The sequence below is a fragment of the Pholcus phalangioides genome, unplaced genomic scaffold (assembly GCF_987345545.1).
Source record: "Pholcus phalangioides strain wild (caught in Gottingen) unplaced genomic scaffold, Ppha-v1.0 ptg000007l_1, whole genome shotgun sequence".
Lineage (NCBI taxonomy): Eukaryota > Metazoa > Arthropoda > Arachnida > Araneae > Pholcidae > Pholcus > Pholcus phalangioides.
In genome coordinates this window covers 4,153,831-4,172,803 of record NW_028301600.1, presented here as the reverse complement: position 1 = coordinate 4,172,803, position 18,973 = coordinate 4,153,831, and the positions used below count along the sequence as shown (strand labels likewise).

Below are 18,973 nucleotides of genomic sequence, written 5' to 3'. Positions count from 1 at the left end.
TTTCGTCGCTGCTGCAATTGTGCACGAAATGCCCGACACCTTTCAATGATTTTTCGTTAGAGCCTGCACCGTGCCTACACCAGCTAGATATCTTTCAACGTGTTAATCCAGGACCACACTGGTTTCAAGCCTGGCCCAATAGTCATTCGCAAATATTTGCTTCTACAATATTTGCCTTTCCCCTGATGCAAAGAAGTAGCAGCCGCATAGGCTGGCTACACAATGGCCCAGTATTCCTTGGCGAATATTTGCCAAGAACACAGAACTGGTTTTTCCAGAACTTTCTTCGTGTTGTGACTGTTGGCGTTTTCCGACCAATGTGTGGCCAGACGGATTAGGCAGCGGTTCTCAACCTTTCTTGACTCGTGGAGCCATTACAAGTGAAAAAATTCTATGGCGGAGCCCCGTAGGCAAACTTTTTTAATTATTCATCAAAGTTAGTGATTTATTTTTACTATTTAAAAATATTTATAATTGTTTTTTTTTAATTTTACTGTTTTTCCCCCCGAGCTTCCACGGAGTGGTGCTCCCGTGCTCCACGGAGCCCCAAGGGCTCCGTGGAGCACCGGTTGGGAACCGCTGGATTAGAAGATCGGGAAGGAAGACGGCATCTCTGACTTGGGTCGCAACCTGGAAGTTACTCGACTAGCTTTCTAAAACCTCTCAACATCCATCATTTGACGATCATTGTCAATGGTGGAGCAGCCACACTACTTGGAGAAAGAACAATGAGGGAAAGGAGCGTCATTCATTAGTTTATGCAGTTCTTTCCCAACTTTTATCCAATTGTTGCATTCAAATATCTAAGCGAATATTGCACTTGGAAACGTGGAACTTTTTTTCGTTGGCCTCAAGAGAGACAACAACTTTCTAATTGAGATTTTCAAGTCACGGTGACCAAATAAAAAGCTTTTTTTTTTATTTTAGTAACTATACAACATCTTTTGCAATATAAATGACGTATCTGAAATCTATATATACACGTTATTTCGATACTTTTTCTAATAGGAAGAATGCCTCTAGGATCAACGATTCACTAGTAATTTGCTGCGGGGGAGGGGGTAGCTATGTGCACCCTGTATACACATACACATTAGATCATTAGCCTCCGTCATTGATGCTGGAAAGGCATTGCCCCTTCCCTATTCCTCCCCTCATGTCTATGTACATAATTTATTCTTTATTGTAGGTTGAAATTATATTATACAATCAAATCTACAAAAAAAACCTGACAAACGCGTCCGTATTTCAATTCGGTGTCGAAGCTCCTTCTTTTTAAGTGCTAATACGGCCTATCATGATGATCTACGATATCGACAAATAGTATAACTCGTGTGTTGTACCTTTTTACTTAACAAACCATCAGTCATTTCCCGTCACAGTCGCCTAACCATTCGTATCGCAAATTAATTCACAAACGAGTTTAGCTTTGTTGGTACGTATGTGTGTTAAAGGAGAATCCGTGGTCATCCAACAAACCTTCTTTACGTCCGGTACACGGTTGACTATTCAAACATTTCCAAAATTAACGCCTCAGGATGTCTTTCGGTTTGGACTTCCTACTTTACGCAAATGGTGCGTCGATGGACATATAAACAGTTAATGGGCTATTGCTTTAGCGTGACCACGTCCATCCGCGTTCACGAAGACAAGATATACAAACTGAAAACACACATTAAAAAGTTCACGTTTCTTGGTCGGAAGAAGTTTGATTTCAAATTTCACATAATACATTTGAGGAGCTTATTTTCAAAAGGGAACATTTGCACTTTCTTTCGAAATGCACTTTTCCACGGTTTCTGAATCATTGGGATGAGCTCTGTCGTATTATGCAACAGGGTTTATTCGAACGGGAATATTTTTGGTCGAAATTACAATATAAAAAAAAAGGGTCGTTTCTACCAAAAGAAACCATTCATTTTGTTTATTCACTTCGATATTTTTCATTCAAAAGGGAGCATAACAAAGCGGTTGTCCTGTTGGCTTTGGCGTTAAAGGATTTTTTTTTCGAAACTGCACATTTTTCAAAAGCACTTTCAAAGTTGTATTCTACAGTAGAACCTCTCGATAACGGACACCCATGAGACCGAAAATTTTGTCCGCTTACGAGAAGTTTCCGTTAATGGATAGTAAAATACATTGAGTCCCATCGACGTAATTCAGAAAAGTGTTCGTTGGTGGGAGTGCTCGTTATGGGTGGTTCCACTGTAGAATGATCGTGTTTACTTTCACAAGAAAAAAGTAAGGATACCTTACTTGGTTTGGTGAAACCTTCTGGAATAAACGGGTGGCGTAGAAATTTCCAGTTTTCGGACTTAACCAATTCCAATTTTGATGAAAAGATAACATTTACATTAATTTTTCGTTCAAAACGGAGCGTTTCTAAAATTTAAATGTAGATAACTCCCTCGAATATTGTGTGATCAATAAACATAATATTTTAATACTCTACCTCTCCCTTATGCTATCAGTTGGACTATTTTCTACTTTCGTAAAGCAGTCCATTCCGGAGAAAAATGGTTTTTACTTCTACTATAAATTTAACAAAAGTGAAAATGTTTCCTTTTGAAAATAAGCCGCTTATTTATCATCCTATCTTTCACCCTTAACTATTTATAAATTTTTAATAAATCGAACATGGTGCTATACTGATTTCGGTTGAATGGTATAATCAGAATCAAAGAAAAACGGTGATATCGCAATGAAATTCATACATGTAGACGTTTTGTAATGAACTTCTGTTTTATTTTTAGATCAAACGAAAGAAAACGATGGCAAAGTTCTAGTCCACTGCGAAGCGGGCATCAGTCGTTCGGCTACCATTTGCATGGCTTACATCATGGTATGCAGACACCTGAGAATGGAAGACGCTTATAAATATATAAAGTCTCGCAGAAAAATTATATCTCCAAATTTCAGCTTCATGGGTCAGCTTTTGCGTTTTGAAGGTCAAATCTTCTCATCAGAAAAATCTAGTTCTAACCGAGTCAACGGTGTACCAGAAGAATCACCAGAAAATTTCAAATTATCGTCACCATCCGCAATGGCAAATTCGACGAATCAAGAATTTGATAGTGGCTTGGGGAATGATCAACACTTTGCGTTTTCTTCTAACACGATGGATGAAGATGATGGCAGATTCGACGAGCTTACTGATTTGGCAGCCATTTAGTTATACACTCGTGCAGAAACTAAAATTTTACTTTTTGGTACCATAAAAGTACCATTTTGGTGATTATGAAAATATTTTTTACTCTTAAAAATGTACGTATTTTATTCAAATCATTATTTTCCTGAATTTGGATAAAATATTCGCTGCATGGAGCTGTGCTCTATTGAAGTATGATAATTATTAAACAAAAGTGTGGTTATTTTTTTATCAGCTTTGAAAATAAATCTATGTATATAAATACAGGGTTATCGAAATATTAAACCGCCCAAACTCAACGGATTTTGTAGAGCAGCGGTTCTCAACCTTTTTTGACTCGCCTTTTCAGTATATAATTTCTATTACGGTGCCCTGTTTCACTCGACGAGCCCTTTTTTCGTACATAATTTCTATGGCAGAGCATTCTAGGCCTCTCTTATTTACTTATCTATCAAAAATTTACTGATTCATTTTATTTTTCTCGAGTCACCGCGGAGCACCAGTTGAGAACCGCTGATGTAGAGCATTATACTGGTAAAAATAACACAAATTCGAACACCAGACATATCCAGACGATGCGCTCACCATTTATTAAATGCAGTCTCGATATAATGATACTCTTGTAGACCAAGAAAAAATATAGTTCTAAAGGGATTGTCGTTATATCGCGTATCGTTGTAGCGATGTTGTATCCGGATGTTTGTGTGTGATGGATGTTTTACATTCGCAAAACCCTGTTTTCCACAACCAAACGCAGTAGTTCTGCACAAAACCCTAGAACATGCCAACGAATGCAGTCTTTCTGATTAAGAGGGTTACGGGTTGTTCTCAGTAGAACAATGGTTCTCAAACTTGTGGCTCCACAGAGCAAAGCTATAGCTACTAACACCAGCTATAGTAGTTCTACTATAGATGGTGTTAGTCGCTGTGGCTGCCGATATTGATGTGTGCATGTTCGCTGTTTTAAAGCGCTTCTTTGCTCTGTGGAGCCAGTACCGGATCTATAGTATAAGTAGAACTACTATAGGTGGTGCTGCCGCGATGCCCCTGACAAAGGTTGACGATGCCGATAAGAGCCGTGACGCACACTTTGAGAATCACTGCGGTAGATCATCTGAAGTGGCTGTTGTCCGAATTTGTATCATTTAAACACATAGAAGGTCGTCCACGATCCAAGTTAGGGAAGTTTAATTTTGTGTAACCCTGTATATTAATATTTGTTATTTTCTGTATGTTTTGTAAAATTACCAAGACACTCCCACGAGGCAGTGGCCTTTATTATGGTAGTTAAATTCAAACCATTATTTTTAAATCGAATCAGTGTATTGCATTGTTGATACTGATTATTATAACTACTGCTTGCATCTAAAAAATTAATTGTCTATTATTCGAATTAAATGGATATTTTTATGAAATCAATTACAAAGGAATTCAAAGAATTCAATATAGATGGCAATCTAATCTGTATGTCAAGTCTTTGTGGATAATATCGACCGCCCAATAATTACACACGTGATTTCTTGTAAAAAACCATGGAAAAGTTATAATACTTTAAAAATTGATTGCGTCACTTCATAACCCTGCCAAATTCACCGAAAGTACACCAAAAGTTTCATTTGACGTTTTTGAAAAGGTGTGATAATTATATTCTAACCCTATATAAAAAGGCCGGGATTACACTATAAAAGTTTGATAAAAGATCTAGAAAACTTTAAAAAAACAACCAATAAGCTTATTAGTTGTTTTATATTATACACTTATTAGTTGCATTTTTCAAGTTTTATAAAAGAACTTTTATCAAACTTTTATAGCCTGTACCGGCCCAAAAGCATCTCAAAGGAGCGAAAAATTATTAATGCCTAGCACGGTGAAAGCCTGAAATCCGTCTATGTTAAGAGGGCCGTCTTCGAATGAAACCATCTGAAAATATGACCAAGTTCTGCGTGAATCGTGCAGGCTGGAATAAATTTCGAAGTAGTCAAATTCTTTCTTGTAGAAAGGTAAATTTCTTAAAGTTCAGAGCAGTAAAAATCAATTGCAGTCACGGGGAAATAAAAAATCTTCATTGCAACGTTGTTATGTTGAATTGTCAAAATTCAACCTAACATTACATTAACTTAATCTTAAAATAGTTTTAATTGTAGAGAAAAGAAAAGATTATTATATTGAATAGATTTTGCCTTATGTTTTATTTGTACAACGGAATCTTGCATAACTAATCATTTGATTATACCTATATTTAATTGTATATATTATGGTACATATAATAATAATAATAGTGGAAAGCAAAATCTATTCAATAGAAAGTTTAGAATATTTATTCGAACCTGGGTGAATGGATTCCAATTTTGAATCAAAGTAAAATATAATTAAAGAAGAAAAGGATCAAGACAACGTGTAGAATTCGGTACGAAAATCTGACTGGATGAATAATCAATAGAAAAAATCCGAATCCACTAATTATTTTAAATATATCAATTCATAAAATAATTAGCCTGATTAAAAGTTTCTGATTGAATCGTTGCTTATATTTTAGAATTTTCACCAGTCACCTTCGTCAAGTTACCATTTTTACATCCTTGATTGAAGCTTTTTACCCGTAACAGTTTCGATGAAATTTTAAAATTAAACAAAATATATATTGATTGCTCTGTTCGATTACATTCACCAACGTGTGATCTAATTTCAAAGACGGTTAAAAAGTATCACATGCAGTAATGCACTGTATGCGTCTTCTCTCAAAAGATTTCACTTAACAGTAAAAGAGAAAAATTCTGGCAAAAAAAAGTGTTGATTCGGTTACACAATTTTTCAAATAGATCTCATTTGGCTAACACTTTACAAATTTGGTGGTATATTTCCCAATATAGTGGACGAAGCAAACACGCAATAACGAGGTTGTAACGTCACGCTAGATGGAGAGAAAAAGCGGCAATCGTGAAAGAAGGCTGAACTTGGCTCCTAACGAGATTGAATGTTTCAGTTCATTTTCAAAAAACTGCAAACCTCTGCTGGGAAGTACTTTCGTTGGGTGTTTGGCGTGTAACTGACCATTACAAGGCCGCTGTGGTGGTCGAGTGGTTATAGTGACGGACTCGCGATGCGAGGATCCGGGTTCGAACCCCACAGTGGCGGTCGGCTGAAGTTGGTTTTCTGTGGTTCCCAACTTCAAGGCGCAAATGCGAGCCGATCTCCCCGTTAAAAAGTCTCGCCACAGAGAGCAACAGTCCTACAACGATAAATCATTCAATCATAACACTTCACTCATAGTTAGAAAAACTGATGGCCGATGGCAGCACTACACATAACAAGCATTACACAGAAACAAAAAAAACTTTACGTCAGGTTGCACTACACGTACACGCACATTCCCGCATGTACCGATTCATTGGGGGTTCCAGGGGGGGGGGAAATGGCTCGGGAATCTATGAGGGTCTTAAGTCAGCCACCTCGTTGGGCAATTTGCCTGTTGTGGCGTTGTACTTGTACAAAACTGACACGTCACAAAAACTCAAAATGTTATAACTCCCTACATAATCAAATGCAAATACAATGGCTACAACAGGTAGGTAAGGTGGATTCGTAAGGGACAGTTCTAGGTTGTGGCGTCGCAGGGAGTTTTTCTAATAGGGTTATGAATAAATGGAATAGCTCTTACCTCGGGGGTCATGAATTCTAACACAATTGACTCGTCCGATCCTTTGAAACGGAAAAACTTTTCTATATTAGTTTTCCACAAGGAATCACGTGTGTAATTATAGGGCGGTCGTAGTATCCAACTGTATATTCAGCATTAATATTAATATACTTTGATTTTTTAAATTTGTTTGGAGCTCATTTTCTGTCAGATGTGACGATAGGAGGTCCCATAGGCCCATCGTTCCAAGAATCAGGGAATTAGATTTCATTCATCAGAAGGTACGGTATCTTTTCAAATGGGTATCAATCTATCAGTATCCTACAATGAGTGTTTATCTTCCACGACATCGGAATGATTTCTCATTAGATAATTATAAAATCCACCACCCTACTACTTTTGAAAATTGTATTTATTACATCTTCAATGTAAGTAATGTGTGATTTAACCCTTTCGCTACAACTGGGACATTTATGTCCCGTGGAATTTCATTATTTTATTAAGGTCGATATTACACTATAAGTTTTATAAAAGTTATTTCGGTTATTCATATAAAACTTGAAAAATGCAACCAATAAGCATATCGAAAAACACCAATGAGATACATATGTCCCCTTTGATCCCTCCTCTCCCGGTGATTTTTTTTCAGCATATTATCGATATTTGTATTCTAGTTTGATTTATTAAAGTACTTTTTTTTTCTCAGAATAAAATGGGAGTGTAGTCCGGCAGCTAAATATAGGGTTTTTTCATCGAACCCTGTTTTGAACTATTAAGTTTCTTTTTATTGTTGGTATTTCATGTTTAGGGGTATGCAGATTCATAAAACAGCGGGTACCTATGTAGTACCTTTGGGCAACTCTTACAATCCAAGATGGCGAGATCCCTATGTATTAAATATGTTGTTTCCGTGAAAATTTATACTTATTTTGTCATAAGCGTGTGTGCCTCGTGTATATATATATATATATTTATTTATTTATTTATTTATTTATAGCTATTTTTAGTTGGAATTACCCAAACAGATCTAAAAACAGTTGTTTTGCTTATGGAAAAATTTAAAATAGTGAAGTCGGATATCTTGAATGTGTAGTTTTACCAAATTTATATAAGAATCTTTTGGGTCATTCATTCTCAAAATCTTTCACTTGTAATTTCTACAGCATCGTCAACATTTATATTATCTGGACACAATCTGTCTGCAGCAATATTAAAAAGTTGTTATGAGAGTGAGAGTCAGGTTTCAGAGTGGATCTGTATGTAATTTTGTAGTTGATGACGATGTCCTCTGTTTTTATTATCTGTTCCAATCTCGTGTTTTCAAATATTCTTTGTGTTTATGGTGCTTAGACTTCTGCTGGCAACCCTCTTAACTAATGTTTACAAATATGTAAGCTTAATATATCCATGTCTTCAGAGTTTCTGGCTTCAAAGTCATCCTTAATTCCCAATAATACCTGTAAGACTGTGGCCAAAGCGCATAAACGTGGTTTCTTAATCCAAATTTCATTCAAAAAGTCAGGCATGTGTCGTATAACGTGATCTCCCATTTAGAAAGTTCTTCACACTGACAGGCATTTTCTCCATTGCTCTAAGTAAAACAGACCATACCGTGGATAGTTTTGATGATCCGCTGCAAAAAGTAGGAGTAACATTTTGGAAACAATTTCGATATATGCAGTGGTCAATTTCCTTCTCGTTCGTAAAATTAAAGGATGGTATACTTGATCTTTGAATCTTCAAAGATTGTTTTTCAACATACCCTTCACTGCCTCACTTTTGTTTCTCAAATTCTGCCACTTTATTTTTTATCAGTATACGCAGAAACACGAGATTTATGATAGCTTAATTCGACATCCTTATTTCTTATCAATCTTTGAAGTTCTTGTTTTCCCCCGATTTATATCTTACTACAAGAAATAATAGTTAATACAAGCGTGTAATTATAGATATAAGATAAATTTTATGTAATATAAGAGTTTTAATAATAATAAAAAAATTTAAATTTGCTGCTCCCTTGCTTCGATAAGTTTTCCAGTTTTTTCACTACAATGACACTTCATCGAAAGAAAGAAAAAAGTCAGAGATTTCTCCATATTTCTTACTTTTTCTTATTTTTGCACATGAATGTTCAAAACCACATATGTAACAGACAAAAAAAATTAATTCTGGCCGATAAATCACGAAATAAATTACTAATATCGTGGAAAACACCATTTTGAATAAAACGAGTTATCCAAAGGTACCAAAGAGTTACCCGGTATTTTTCGATTCCTTACACACCTAGAACAAACAATTTCAACCATAAAAACTGAATAGAACAAAACCACGTTTGGCTCAAGTCTGCCGAACTAGTGAAAGGGTGAAATGTAAGGATATATGTCATATATAACGTTCCGATAAAATTTTCATTTTCCTCATATTAATAATACACTGCTCAAAACAATTAGGGGAGCACATGGTTTTAACAAAATTACGCAAAGATGTATACCGATAAGTAACATAAAATGAATCATCCATAATTTAAAGCCTAGCAGGAAACGGAAGAAGAAAACTTCATATGCAAATCAAAGTTCATGACGTCAAAAACCAGAAAAAGGAGATAAGGGCAGAAATCGGGATGTTGCAGAAACGTCTGTTTTACTGCCGTAACTGTGAAATTCGACTGCGCAGTATTTTTTTTTTTGAGACAAGGTGACTTGAGGATGTCTCAACAACGTGATTTACCGGAATCCATGGCATGGCGTGTTATAGGCAGACTGGAATCCGGGCAAACACAACGTAGTGTCGCGGACGCTGTTGGAGTCGCCAGAAGTGTTGTTGCAAGGCTGTGGAATCGATTCCAAGAAACAGGAAATGTTAGACGTCGACCAGGGCAAGGTCGGCCACGCGCCACTACAGCAACTGATGACCGGTATATACGGTTAACAGCCCGTCGAAACAGAACAGAGAATGCTACGCAGCTGCAAAGACGGTTGCTCTTGGCAACAGGACGAAGAGTGTCCAGCCAAACAGTACGTAATCGGCTTCATGAGGGAGGGCTCTATGCACGTAGGCCAATGGTCTGCATTCCGTTGACCCCACGCCACCGTGCGGCCCGAAGAAGATGGGCTGCTGAACATCGAGATTGGGAGCAACATGATTGGAGCCAAGTGCTGTTTACAGACGAGCCCCGATTCAGTCTGGAGTGTGACACCCGACGTGTTCTGGTATGGAGCGACAGGGGCACTCGAAATAACCCCGCATTCGTTCGTGAAAGGTCACAATACAGACGAGCTGGTTGGATGGTATGGGGTGGAATCAGCATAGGCGGACGTACGGACCTGCATATCATTCGGAATGGCGCTTTGACGGCCCGAAGGTATGCAGACGAGATACTGCGACCTCATGTCATCCCTTACGCTGGAGCCATTGGAGATTCCTTTGTTTTCCAGGATGATAATGCCCGACCGCATAGAGCTCGTCTGGTGGAGAACATGCTTGAAGCTGAAACAATACAGCGTATGGAATGGCCAGCGTGCTCTCCTGACCTGAATCCAACGCATTGCTGCGCGACCAAGGCCGCCTGTTACTGTCCGAGACTTACAGATTGCACTTCTTGAGGAGTGGAACAGTATTCCCCAAAGTCTGATCGATAACCTCATCGCATCCATGGCAAACAGGTGTGCAGCAGTCTTAGCTGTTCGAGGAGACCACACGCCCTATTAAAACGCATGCATCATGTCTAAACAGTACTTTTTTTATCGTTTACATGTAACCAAATTGTAGCCCTAAATCATCTTTTCATGTTTTTTCCATATTTTCAAAGAATTAAAGCTTAATTCCACATTTTTTTACGTCTTTTTTCTGTATTACGCGTGTACTATCCATTGTATGCCAATACGTGGCTGTCTCGCACGGTTTTCTTCACTTTTTTGCTTGCTCCCCTACTTGTTTTAAGCAGTGTAACTTGAGAATTTGTTAGTGTTAGTAGATATCCATGCCCGAACCGAGATTCGAACCCAGACCTGCAAGTGAGAAGCTAGTTCCCTAACCACTCAACTGCGAGGCGGCACTTATCCTATCACTTTTTTTTCAATTTTTCCTGTCAGTATTTCATGATGTATCAAACGAAAATATGTAAATCCAAAGCTACAAGATATGTGAACTTTCTCTCCCTCTTTGGCGTAAATGTTATGTGTTTGTGAATTCTGTACGTAATTGAAATTGGATGTAGTTGTTAATGTTAAATGTTTTGTTCTTCTTTGCTCTAACAAGAATTACAATTCAGCTGAACAATATGCATGAACAAGTTTTAAGGCCGGTATATATAGTATATATATAAGGCCGGGATTACACTATAAAAGTTTGATAAAAGTGCTTTTATAAAACGTGAAAAATTCCACCAATAAGATTATTGGTTACATTGTAGAAAATGCAACAGGTGATCTTATTGGTAGAATTTTTCAAGTTTTATAAAAGGACTTTTATCAAACTTTTACAGTGTAATCTTTGCCTAAGGCCACTATAAAAGTTTTATAGAAGTTCTTTTATAAAACTTGAAAAATTCAAACAATAAGCTTATCGGTTACATTCGAGCAAATGAAACATAAGATTATTCGTTGTACTTGTCGTTTTATAAAAGGAATTTTATCAAAATTTTATAGATTAATCCCGGCCTAGGCCAAAATTAAACTACTGTATAAAAGTTTTAGAAAAGTTCTTTAATAAAACTTGAAAATGCAACCAATAAGCGTGAATTCTTATTGGTTGTTTTTCAAGTTTTGTAAAAGATATTTTATCAAACTTTTATAGTGTAAACCCGACCAAAGTTGAAGTTATTGAAATTTTAGAATACAATTGATTTCAAATCACTTAGCCCGGGGTCACACTATAAAAATTTTATGAAAGTTCTGATAGCTTTAGACTGGAGAAGCTTATGCATATTAGGCTTCTCTTAAAATAGCCTTAGGCTGGAATTACACTATAAGTTCAATAAAAGATCTCTTACAAAACTTTTATAGTGTAATCCCGGTCTTAGAAAAATGACATCTGATGTGAAAAATTAACTAAACGTATTATGTTCAACGATATAATAATTATAAATATATATGCCAATTTTAATATTGGAATGTAATTTGTGTATTTGTGTTCTGTATTTGTCTTGATATGTGTTAATTAAATTTCAAGTTTAAAAAAATATATATCATAATATCTTTATGCAATATTATTATAATAATCATACGTTTTTATCTCTATATCGTATCAAGAAGCAGCTTGTATTGCGATTATTTTCGTAGCCGGTCACACAATTTGTCGCACTCAACTTGTTGCGCCTCAATTTGTCGCGGTAAAAATTCGTCGCAGTGCCAATTCGTCGCGGTACAAGTTTGTCGCAGTGTCAATTTATATATTACAGCGCAGAATCAATGCGCGCGCGTCGAACCGTCAATTCTTCACTGTACATGTTACACGCGAGCTTGTATGTAGGTTTTGTCTTACACGTGTGAAATAAAAACATGAACAAAAGTGCACACGCAGTTTACTGAAAATAATTATTTTTGCACAATGCGGACAGGTCATCGAAATTAAAATTACAATATCAATTACATTTAAAAATTTAACTGCATATAAAAATTTTGTTATATTTGAAAATTCATTTATAAAGTTTGAAATGTTAAATAATTGATTTTTGCTGTGATAAAATTTCAATATCATGCGGAAAAATTTCGGTTAGTGTGATATTCCCCAAATTACACATAGTGGAGCCTCTCTTTAACTGTAAACTTCTATCTGCCCCATAGGCTCGGGAGTTTCTCTCCCCCCCCCCCTATTTCAGTCACCAACATTTACCATTGCAGTATCACCATAAGAACCTGAAATATTTAATTAATTAATAATTCAATTAAATTAATATTTAATTTTCACCGTATAAACTGAACTTCCCGCTTCTGTTGGGATTTCTATTTCTCACAGCGAAGGGAGTTGGGCGCAGATCAAGGATGGAAATGTACAATGCTTATGAATGACGATTCGATGAAGTTTTCATAATGCCCACAGGATGAGCACCGATAAAGGCAATGTAATCACCAATAAGAAAGATGACTATGGGTCAGTCGCATAGATACAATATAACCATTAATCTTATGTTTATAATCAGTCGCATATCTTTGGCTGGCTTGTTTGAATATTTTCACATAGTTTTCATTAGCGTCTAAGTTTTTGGTACAAGGTTGGTGTGCTTGGTCTACATATTTCTGTTGGCAAAAACGAGCGTGGAAATGATATGTTGGTTTACGTGTGTGTTTAAAAGTTTTTCCCCCATAATTCATGTTCCGAAATTAGAAAATCGTTTAATACAAATACAAATTCAACGCCACAACAGGCAAAATGCCCAACGAGGTGGCTGATGCAATTGAATGTGTGAATTAGGCTATAATTAATTTTCTTCATTTGAGTTTTTTGTTGTATCATAAAACGGAGATACAGATTATACGGATGACAAAAAATAATGTAGTACTTTTTAAATTAAGTTGTTTGAATTCGATTCAAATTGCAATAAATTGAAATCTTCTCCTACGTATCGTTAAAAAAAAAGGAAAATTATGATAGTTTAAAATAGCATCACTTGTTATTCTATTAATCATCATCAGGCTTTTTATTGCGATATTCACGTTAGATAAGTGTTCAAATAAAATGTTACTCAAAGGCACTGAAAATAAATAAAGATTTAGATATTGTGGAGTGTTTATATGTACGATATGATTTTTTTTTAAATTAAAATTATCCTCATAAATGTAGGCTATAATCAAAGGCGGATTTATAGTTTCCCCATCTGTGGGCTATTCAAACCTTGCCTCCCTTTTTCCTTTCTAATTCATGTTCTTGTGATCACCAATTACTCAATTTTGGTTAAGCCCTTTCACTTGAACTTGTCATCTTGGGATAAAGTCCACATACCCCCTCCCCACCCAGGAAATATACCCTTTAAATATAATTCTTTATTGTCTGTTAATGTTAATTCACTTGTGTTGTAAGAAGAAATTGTTACTAATCGTTGACTGGAGCCGTATGAGTGTCATGTACAAGAAGTTACATATAATGGGTTAATTAAAAGTCTGATTTCATTCTTTTTATTTGAGAGTTGTTACTTTAGAGTTGAAAAAGAAAATCAAAAATCGATTGACATGTGCAGTGGTGTCAGAGACAGGGATGCTGTGGGTGCCCAGGGTACTTTATGGAATGGGTATGAGCACCCAGGGAAATGATTCAGAAATCAAAATTTCCTACTTCAAGATCAAAACAAGAACCCACAAGTTCCACACACTTCCGGCATCCTGGGCCAGTCAAAGGTGCCGACATGAAGGAAACATTAGGAGAGGGGCTGAAAATCGCCATCCATTCCGTTTATAAGGGACTCAAACCCGTACTCAGGAGGCGAAATGGTGCATTACATTGTATATTCATGAGTTATTGGAGTGAGGGGGGGGGGCTCAAATGGATCAGGCCCCAGTTTCTGGCACCTATGGTCGGAGTGTTTGAATATTATTTCGCTGCGATAATACAAAGTGATTTGAAATGTACATTGCATTACAAAAAAATAATTTGAAAATAAGACTTTTCGCAGCTGTTATACATGGATACATTTAATAGGGAATTATAGAAATCATGTTGGGTTGGGGGGGGGGGCACATTGATCGCAATTTATTATCTCGATGTGCACCCCCAACGCCCCTCGCTGCAAGAAGTGGAAATCCCGACAAAAAGTGGGAAATGCGGCTTATACGGTGGAAATTAAATTTCAAAAATGTATTTGATCTCAATTTATTATTTGGGTGAGCTCCCCAACGCCCCTCACTGCGAGAAATGGAAATCCCGATCCAGACAGAAATGCGGCTTATATGGTGAAAATTAAATTTTAAAAATTCATTGGATCCCAATTTATTATCTTGGTGTACGCGTTCCAATGTCCCGCGATGTCTTCACTCAATACTTTCCTTCATTTGCTAAAAATTAAGACAGATGGGGAAGGGGGAACATTTCCAATAAGTGAGAAAAAAAAAATTAGTTCCATTTTTTACTCCTAAAGCAACTACCCTATTTATAAGATCACAACAAACATATGAATTTCAAGGCAATTCAAATTTGTCACGACGAATTAACATCGTGACGAAATGACTTCGCTACAACTTTGTACAGCGACGAAATGAGTCTGCGGCCTGCGAAAAATTTGTACCACGACGAAATGAGTCTGTGACAAATTTGTACCGCGACGAGTTTGTAGCACGACGAATTGACGCTGCGACAAATTGAATGCGACGAATTGTCCCGCGACGAATTGACCTAGACCCAAAGTATCTCGGTACTATTGATTGGTGCTGAGATACTTCCATATTCGAATGTATGCACCGTACATTGGAATTAAATTTATCGGTGTTTTTCATTAATTTGTAGACGCCTACGGGCAGGAGGTTGAGCAGTCACCCATCCCCCCCCCCGAGTTATATGGCAATCATTACGGATTGGAATAGGATACGGAAACAGGACAGAGAAGTGAAATTTTTAGGAGCAATTATATACAGTACCACTTTTTTGTCTTTTGTGTGTTTATGATTTATTAGTAATGGCATGGGAGGGGTAGAAGGGGAGGAGTAAATATTTAGACTGAAACGGGAGGGGGCGGCAAAAACATAAATGCGGCCCTGTTCTCAAGGAGGAAGGGGGGGGGTGTTATTTAACGCAGTTTTGTAAAGAAAATGCCAATTTTTATACTAGCATATATACCCAATCTATAAATATTTAAAAAACATGTTTTTGTGTTAATCAATTTGTAACGTAATTATAACTAATGAAACCTCTCTCAGAAAAAAAATAAAGTAGTAGATAAGACGCAGTGGTTTGTCCGCACTAAAGCCACTTCAAAGTTAAGATCACTCTTCTCCTGCAACTTCGATCCACCATAAGAAATTCATTTCCGACGTTTTGTTTTTATTTCAACGTAATTTTTTTTAAACGTATAATGTGTGTACGGATTATACGCAGCAGAATAGGTAGGTTAATTGCGACTTCCATGGAAATATGGAAATAAAGTAGTGTACCTTACATATCCAAAACAAGGATGGGGGAGGGGGGCAGCGGCAAATCCACATTTCATATAAGAGAAATTTCGGATATGTAACTTCGTATATTTGAAATGAGGTTTTCTGAAGCTGATGAAATATAGAATTAAATGTCTGTTACGGTAAATGCGTTGAATCGGAAAAGCATACCGGTAATGCATAATCACCAATCGTCTCGGTAAGTTTGATAAATTTCGCAACATTTATCACTTTTACCGGCGATTATGCATAATCCTTTTAGACCCTGTATGCACAAACGTGCGGGTTGCTTCTTTTCACTTTAGATATTCTTTTTTTAACCTCAGAGATGTTCAGCCCAAACTTCAAGAATTATGCGTTAACGTTAAGATTAAAGCCGAAGTCGCTAAGGTTAAAAAAAAAAATCTACACAGAGAGAAAAACAATCCCTTCCCAGTGCCGTCTTAACGCGTGGGCCCACCCGAGAGCGGCCCGGAAGCCTCACGAAAATGAGATCTAGTTAAAATTTTCTAGAATTTACTAGGTATAGGCCTCAGAAAAACCACTTGGCCCCGGGGGCCATGATGCTCTTAAGACGGCCTTGCCTCTTTCCTAAGGCCGTAGCGTGCTTTCTCGGGCAGACTTTTTTTGTAGTCTCCTTGAAATGGTTATGTTCAGAAAAAGGAAGAGTTACAAGCGCCTCCTCCCCCCCCCCCAAAAAATTCGGCTCGTTGCACCGCACAAGTTGCCTCAGAATAGTTACGGGCCTACCCAAGTTGCAGGCCCCGGTGCTTTAGCTGGTGTTTGCTGCCCCTTTTGTTTCTTAGTACTGGGTCTGAAAGGGATAATTTCAAATGAAGAGAGTTCATGAGTTTTATAAATAATAAATATGAACGAAATCATACATAAATATCACTTTAATTTAACCACTTTTATTATCATCTTAGCCCGTACGTGATGCGTGCACTACAGTATTTTACCATAAAAATTTAATTAAAATAGCTATGAAGAAGACAGATCCTTTGTGATGAGTTATCCTGCATAAATGTGTGACGTTTCCTTTTTTAATGTTTTTAAATCTCTTAATTAAATCAAACAAGTTGGGTTTTATGCTTTTTTCAATAGCAGTAATCCCATTCTAGAAGTTTTTCAGACTTCTTCGTCCCTTAATATCCAACCAAGAGGAGCGATGGGGACGATTCACCACACGAAGATTCTGATAATATGGTAGAATGAATAATGACTAGCAAAAAATGCCTCCTCTGACACATCATTCTGGATTCGCGTCTGGGAAGGAGGGGCGCTGACTCCTGTTTTTGCACCGGGCGCCATTAGGTCCAAGACCGGCCCTGCTTCAGCCTAATCGTGTAGGGGCTAAGTAGTCCAATGGGGTCGAAGATTCTACCTGCTGTTTGCAATAAGAAGCATTTCGTATTTTTGTTTTGTTTCAGGAATTCCACAAGGTCCATGATATCCAATCATGAGAAGCATCCCATGACATTCCCAAAACTTTGTGCATGTTGATGCCGTCCTTATGCTAAGGATGGACGTCAAATATTTCTTTCTTCCATAGATGAATCAGCCTAGGATCGTTAGATATCCATTTACGAAGATTCATGTTGGCACCTCTCATGATCTCTCTACTTTCACGAGAGACTCGCAATGCTTCTGCCATGCTGTCTTCTCCAGCCACTAGATCATCGACGTAAACACAGGTGTCGAGCACTTCAGTAGCAGTTGGATAATTGTCGCGTTGTTTTTCTATGTGTGTTTTGATCGTAGCAGCAAGTAAGAATGGGCTGGCATTGACGCCGAATAATACTCTTTTGAATCAAAATTCTTGCACGTTGGCATGATCGCCGATGCAACTTGCATTGGTGAATAGAAACCTCACTGCATCTCTTTCTTTTTCCGCAAGAGAAATCTGTAGAAATGCTTTCTCGACATCTGCAAGAAACGCGATTTTGTTGAGACGAAAGTACGTCAACAAATGAAAAATGTTCGGGTTTAAGTTAACACCTGTCCAAAGGCAGTCATTTAAGGACAGTTCACCTGGTTTGTGAGAGCTTGCATCGAATACAATTCTCATTTTTGTCGTGACGCTTTCTGCTCGAAATACTGCTTGATGTGGCAAGTAGTATACTGGTTTTCCATCAGTGCACTCCTCGTATGGTATTTTCTCTATAATCCCTTGATCCAAGTAATTGTCTAGTACTTCACGGTACTGAGCAAACAAAGTCGGATCGTACCGCATTCTCTTGAGAAGGCTCTGTAATCGTTTCTCTGCGACACTAAAGTTATCACTCAGCTCTATCCAATCTCTCTTCCATGGTAAGCTAACTTCATATCGTCCGTCTTTGAAACAGGCTGTTTTGTCAAACAACTGTTTGGCCTCGTCGGTGTCCTTGAATTTAGGATCGTCCATTATCCCGATTGACTCCAGTTCCCAGAACTTCGCCAAAACCTTTTCAACCTCATCCCGATAACTCGTTAAATGGCAATGGAGATTGTTGTAGGTTACCGCATTCTGGAATGTCCCTGTTACTATCCAACCAAACACAGATGCTTGAAGTATGATAGGCTTGATAGGCTCATTCTTCAATTTTATTTGGTTGTTCTCCAATAACTCGTAAAATACACTCATTGCCATAAAAATTTGCTCACCAAGAAATAATTGTGGGATCAAAACGAAAGTTGGCCTGAAGGTACATGTCGGGCAGATATGCAAATGATTAGAAATGCAGCGTGATTGCGCATTGCGTAATGCCACTAGAGGGCGTTGAACTTCGTTCTCCTTGGAGTATAAAACAGGTAAGCAGAGCTTGCTGGAGTGTATTTAATCGTTTGCAAAGGAAATGCTGAGGTAGACATGCCGTTACGCCACCGTCGAAGACCATATGAGCAGTTGTCAGAGTTTGATAGGGGAAGAATCATCGGTATGATGGAAGCTGGGTGGTCAGCTCGGCGAGTAGCTCGTCAACTAGGCCGTTCTGATTTTACTGTGAGGAGGTGTTGGGACCAGTGGACAGAAGAGACGTCATTTACACGGCGACCAGGTTCAGGACGCCCTCGACAGACCAGTCGTCGAGAAGACCGTCACTTCATCCGAAACGCACGCGTAGAGCCAACTGC

General features: G+C 37.6%; 2 protein-coding genes across 2 annotated transcripts in view; one reads left to right on the top strand and one right to left on the bottom strand.

Annotated features, from left to right (window-relative positions):
- LOC149084812 (dual specificity protein phosphatase 1-like) overlaps positions 1–4,503 on the top strand; it is a 51,573-nt gene extending 47,070 nt beyond the window's left edge. The window contains exon 3 of the mRNA XM_089232555.1: positions 2,754–4,503. Within this exon, the coding sequence (XP_089088681.1) occupies positions 2,754–3,172 (419 nt within the window). The 3' untranslated portion in view covers positions 3,173–4,503. The remainder of the gene's footprint in view (positions 1–2,753) is intronic.
- Positions 4,504–17,672: 13,169 nt separating this feature from the next.
- LOC149084811 (uncharacterized) lies at positions 17,673–18,485 on the bottom strand. The gene has a single exon (XM_089233809.1). It carries the CDS (start codon positions 18,483–18,485, stop codon positions 17,673–17,675), a length of 813 nt encoding a protein of 270 aa, XP_089089935.1.
- Positions 18,486–18,973: the final 488 nt, after the last annotated feature.